Below are 6,000 nucleotides of genomic sequence, written 5' to 3'. Positions count from 1 at the left end.
GGAGTCTGACTACCTGCGATCAAAATCTGGCTCCACCAGTTCTTTGTGAGTGATCTTGGAAAAACTATTTAATGGTCTTTAAGCCTTGATTTCCTTATCTGTAATATAGGAACAGTAACACTACATAACCATAGTGCTTTTGTAAGATTAAGTGGGGTAGTGCACATAAAGAATTTAAAACAGTATCTGGTATTAAAAGCTATTACCAGTTGTATTAGTAGTTTTATTACTATTAGCCACTGTCATTGTTAAACACTAGGAATGCTATTATTAAGACACAGCCCATGCCCTCAAGGGCGACTGGGGGAAAGATAGGTAAGTATTTATAATGTGAGGTATGAGTTGGCCAATAGGAAATGCAGAAGAGGAAGCCCCACATCAGACTTCCTGCAGAAGCGCAGCCCCCTCCATCTCCCTGGAGACCCTGTCAGCTCACCTTTCCCTCCTGGCTCCCCCATGACAGCACAGCACCTGCCAGGGAATGCCCTATTGCTCAAGAGCTACGCAAGGCCCACATGGCACAAGGCTGTGACAGTTCATCAGCCTCCACACCTCCTTTCAGCCAAGAAACCCTGCCAAGAAAAACCCAAGGGCAAATGAGAAAACCAGTTGTGATCTGCCCAGTAAGCAGGTGGCAGTGCACCACTCTGGCCCCACCTACAGTGTCTCCTGGAGTCTGAGGATGGAAGTGGAAGCAGACACTCTGGCACCAGTTCCCTGAAGGTCCAGTCCATCCAGCTGTTCTGTGGGGAGCAGCCCAGGAACCGGAGGCAGCCACCATGGCCCAAGGTAGGGAAGGCCGGTGGGGTTGCTGAGTGCAGGGACAAGGAGGACAGGGAGAGACTGTAGGAAGTCAAGGGGAGGAGGGTGGATTCAGAGGTGGGAAGGAGTAAATACAGAACTGAGACAGGACCAGCAAGAACCCCGGAAACCTCAGAAGTCACTGGTGACCTGAGAACCAGGAGGCAGGGTGGAGGCTAGCAGGTAAACACAGGCAAACAGCCCTGTCATCTGTAGCCCAGTGGGATGGGGCAGGGCCAGGGACTGGGGATCAGGGTTCCTGTCCTCTGCCACTAGCTGACCCTTTGACATTGGGCAGGTCATTTCTCCTCTAGTGTCCAACCCCGTGCCTGAAAAATGAAGGGTTGGACCAGATAATGCTGAAATTGTCTTCCTGCTCTAAAGTTCTCTGGATTGTCGTATCTTCTCCTCTTCCCCCTTTCAGAGGGTCTGTTTTTATCTTAGCTAATCTTCCTTCTCTCTGTATCATCTCCCTCTCTCTGAAAAGAGCTGCTATGAAGATTAGATGGTTAGTTGAAACCATTTAGAGGAATGGGCTTTAAACTTGCTCTGCAAATGTAACAGCCTCACCTTCCCTTACTAATTTTTGTGGGGTTTTTTCGATTTTAAAATTTTTATAACTTTTAATTACACAAGAAATATATGATTACATAGTTGGAGTAAAACAAATCAACCATTACAGATAAAGCTATATAATTCCCTGACTTCCACCCCCCAACTGCAGACTCATCTCTAGAGTAACCACTGTTACCTGCCTTTTGTGTATGCATTTACGTTCATATATTGTATGAATGAATATACTCAATGAAATATACAACATTAGTGCATGTGACTTTTTTGGTATATCCATGGTATCATCATATTGCATATATTTTTCTACAACTTAATTTTTTCACTCAACAGTATGTTTTGGAGCCCTATCCATGCCAGTCAGTACCTAAAGCTCTATCTCAATATTTTCCATAGTTTGGGTGTACATAGTTTATTTATCCAGTCCCCTGTTGCTGGTCATTGAAGTTGTTTCCAATTTTCCAGTTATGTAAGCAATATTGCAATGAACATTCTTATCCATGCATCTTTGTGCTCATGCGGGAGTGTCTCTCTAGGACAACTACTAAGATCACTTACTTTAAAAGTTCTTCCTACAGTCTCCTTTCTATTTTCCTGATCATTTTACCCCATTCTCCTCTCACCTCAAGGAGAGTAAATATGCCCAGTACTAATGAACCTCCTATGTTCATAGCTGGCATCTGGTCTGAGGGATCTTCCCTGTCATAGGCAGAGATTAACATGCCCACGGTGTCTCCAGAGGACTCCGCCGCTGTGCTTGCTGTCAGGCAGATGCTGCCACACCTGTTGGGTAGTCTGGGTCATGTGCCCAACCTGAACTGGAGCCAGTTAGTCAGTTGGTCTCCCAAAGGAGTGAGCCTCTTTTTCCACTGTTAGGAAAAAACTGAGTGCTTTCCCAACGGGCAGTGGATCAGGATGTTCCTTCTGAGCACAAGTGAAAGCCAGCAGTGGGTGGCAGCGGTTGGGTGCTGGGAAGAGCCCTGGACTTGGGTCAGGAATCCTGGTTTAACCTTGAGCAAGGCATCTAATCTACCTGAACTCCAGTTTTCTCATCCCCGTATGTAGACGACAAGATGTTTTGTCCCTCCAAGGTTATGGTGAGGATTAAATGAGATAACTGTCTCCGAGTGCTTAGCACAGTGCCTGGCAATAATAGACAGGCCCTCGATAGAGTGTTGATGGACTCTGAAATCTGAAATAAGTACAGGGTGATTTTGCAAAAGATAGAAAACTCTATTCAACCTGGCAAGCCTTTCTGAGTACCTACAATGTGCTGATCTTTATGTTTTAGTTTCTTTTGTAATAATAATAATAATAATCTACATTATGAAAAAGATGTGTGTGAGTCAGGTGTTGTGTAAATATGTTTTAATTTCTCTTGAGTATTGTTAAGTCATATGGTAACAGTAATCAAAAGAACTTAAAGATGTTTAAGAAGACAAAGTTTGATATTTATTAGGGTATTTCGGTATGGTTGATTTGGTTCATATTTGTTTATAACAGCTTTATTAAGATACAATTCATACACCATAAAGTCCACCCATTTAAAGTCCACAACTCAGTGGTTTTTAATATATTCACAAAGTTTTGCAAACATCACCACTATCTAGTTCCAGAACATTTTCATCACCTCAAAAAGAATGAGCAATTATACCCCATTCCACCAGTCTCCAGCCCCTGGCAAACCCTAATCTACTTTCTATCTCTGTGGATTTGCCTATTCTGGACATTTCATATAAAGATAATTATACAATATGTGCCCTTTAATATCTGACTTCTTTCACTTAGCATAATGTTTTCAAGGTTCAACCATGTTATGCATGTTCAGCATTGCTTTTTACAGCCAAACAATACTCTATTATATGGATATACCCCATTTTGTTATCCATTCATCAGTTGATGGACATTTATGTTGTTTCCACTCTTTGGCTATTAGGAATAATGTTGCTATGAACATTCAGGTTTTGTGTAAAATATGTTTTCATTTATTTTGGGTATATACCTAGGGATGGAATTGTTAGGTTATATGGTAACTCTATGTTTAACATTTTGAGGAACTGTTTTCCAGAGTGCTGTACCATTGCACAATCCCACCAGCAATATATGAAGGTTTCACTTTCTCCATATCCTCACTGACACTGCTTATTGTCTACCTTTCTTATTATTGTCCTCTTATCATTGTGCATGTGAAGTGATACCTCATTTGCATTTCTCTAATGACTAATGATGTTGAACATCTCTTCATGTGTTTGACATATGTTCTCTAGATAAATGTCTATGCAGATCAGTTGCCCATTTTTTATTTGATTTATTTGTCTTTTTTATCATAGAGTTGAATAAGTTTTTTAAAAAATATTCTACATACAAGTCCCTTATTAGATACATGCTTTACAATATTTTCTCATATTCTGTGGGCTATCTTTTCACTTTCTTGATGGTGTTCTTGAAGCAAAAGTTATTAATTTTGATGAAGTTCAATTTATCTGTTTTCTTCCTTTCACTGCTTGTGCTTCTGCTGTCATATCTAAAAAAAAAAAAATCATTGCCTAGAGCAAGATCATGAATATTTACCCCTGTGTTTTATTCTACGAGTTTTGTAGTCTCGGTTCTTGTGTTTAGGTTTTTGATCCATTTTGAATTCATTTTTATATGTGGTATGAAGTAGGCATCCAACTTCATTCTTTTGCATGTGGATATTCACTAGACCTAGCACCATTTTTTGAAAAGAGCATTCTTTCCCCACTGAATTATCTTGGCATCCTTGTCAAAGATCAATTGAAATGTGAGAGACTCTCATTTCTATTCCACTGATCAATATGTCTATCGATATGCCACTACCACATTGCCTTGATTACTCTAGCTTGTGCAGTAAATTTTAAAATAGGGAAGTGTGAATCTTTTAACTTTGTTTTTCTTTGTCAAGATTGTTTTGGGTGTTATGGATCCCTTATATTCCCATATGAATTTTAGGATCCAGTTGTCAATTTCTGCAAAGTGGCAGTTAGGATTTTGATAGGGATTGTGTTGAATCTGTAGATTAATTTGTCATATTAATGATACTGTCTTCCAATCCATGCATATGGAATGTCTTTTCATTTGTTTAGGTATTCTTTAAATTTTTTCAATGATGTTTTGCATTTTTTTTCTTTTTTGTGGTCCAGTTTTACGTTTCTTTTGTGAAATCTGTTACTAAGTATTTCATTCTTTTTGATGCTATTATAAAATGGAATTTTTTCTTAATTTTATTTTCAGATTATTCATTTCAAGTGTATAGAAATATAATTGACTTTTGCATATTGATATTGTATCCTGCAACCTTGCTGAATCTGTTTATTAATTCTAATTTTTGGGTGGATCTGGTAGGATTTTCTCTATACAAGATCATAGAGATAATTTTACTTTTTTTTGATCTGGAGGTCTTTGATTTGATTTCCTTTTTGGTGCCTAATAGCCCTGGCTGGAACCTTGAGTACCATGTTGAGTAGATGTGGCCAGAGCAGACATCCTTGTCTTGTTCTTTGTCAGGAAAGCATTCAGTCTTTCACTATTAAATATGGTGCTTGTTGTGAGTTTTTTCATAGATATACTCTATCAGGTTGCAGAAGTTCCCTTCTACTCTTAATTTGTCAAGTATTTTTTACCATGAGAGGGTGCTGGATTTTGTCAAATGCTTTGGTTCATTTTTTAAAAATCTAAATACAGCCAAGACAAAGCTAAGTCTGTGTACTTATTGGCTTACATCTAGTGGTAAAAGGCAGATAAATTTAAGAGCAACTAAGAAAAACATTTGACTACTTCATACTGAGCCTAAACTTAGTAGAAGTTTGTTGATAGAAATGAACAAATGAGCATGACATGTAAATTAACTTGTCAATTAAGCAGTTAAGATTGTCCATGAGAGATTCAGTTAAGTGCTGCAGATTAGTGGGCAATGGGAAGAAGGGTGGGCCAATTGGGGCAGGCTTCATGAAGGAGGACAGGTAGGGTTTGGTTAGATAGTGAGGGGCCATTCTGAGTTGAGGCTACAGCAATAACGAAATACACAGACAGGTAAGGGTACCATTTGCTTAGGGACACATTGCCTACAGGAGAGGGCCCATGCTGGGAGTGGTGACAAGTGAGAATGCAAGAATAAGTTAAGGCCTGGTATGGAGAGCCATAAGTGTCAGGGTAAGGAATGTGCCTTTTATATGGTGACTGTAAGATATCTCAGAAATTTTGAAGCAGAAGGATAGCACGATCAAATTTTCTTGAGGAAAGTAATCTGATGATGCATTAAGGGTGGGTGGTGGGGGGGAGGAGACCTCAAGGGGACTATTACAGTCACTAGGTGTGAGGTCAGGAGGTTGGAATCATGTGAATGTGGAAAGAGACAGATGGACACCAGAGATGTTTTAATGGAAGGAGTGAAGGGACTTGGTGACACACAAATGGATGCAGGCTAAGGAGTTGGGTGAGCCAATTGTGATTCAAGAACTGTGAGCCCACTAGGTGACTGGGGGACCAGGGCAGGACCATGTCAAACACTGAGGAGTCAGAACTGGAGCCCTTCTTGGAGAGGCACACTTGTAGAACAGTGAGGTCAGTCTGTGTCTTAGCAGAAGCTCCAGAAGGCTGGGAATGGAACTT

At 40.0% G+C, this 6,000-nt stretch overlaps 1 protein-coding gene across 1 annotated transcript in view; it reads left to right on the top strand.

The window, feature by feature from the left end:
* Positions 1-670: 670 nt before the first annotated feature.
* Positions 671-6,000, top strand: part of TGM5 (transglutaminase 5) — a 28,840-nt gene continuing 23,510 nt past the window's right edge. The window contains exon 1 of the mRNA XM_020285982.2: positions 671-789. Within this exon, the coding sequence (XP_020141571.1) occupies positions 780-789 (10 nt within the window). The 5' untranslated portion in view covers positions 671-779. The remainder of the gene's footprint in view (positions 790-6,000) is intronic.

The sequence above is a fragment of the Microcebus murinus genome, chromosome 6 (genome assembly GCF_040939455.1).
Source record: "Microcebus murinus isolate Inina chromosome 6, M.murinus_Inina_mat1.0, whole genome shotgun sequence".
Classification (NCBI taxonomy): Eukaryota; Metazoa; Chordata; class Mammalia; order Primates; family Cheirogaleidae; genus Microcebus; species Microcebus murinus.
This window is presented reverse-complemented; position numbering and strand designations above follow the sequence as displayed.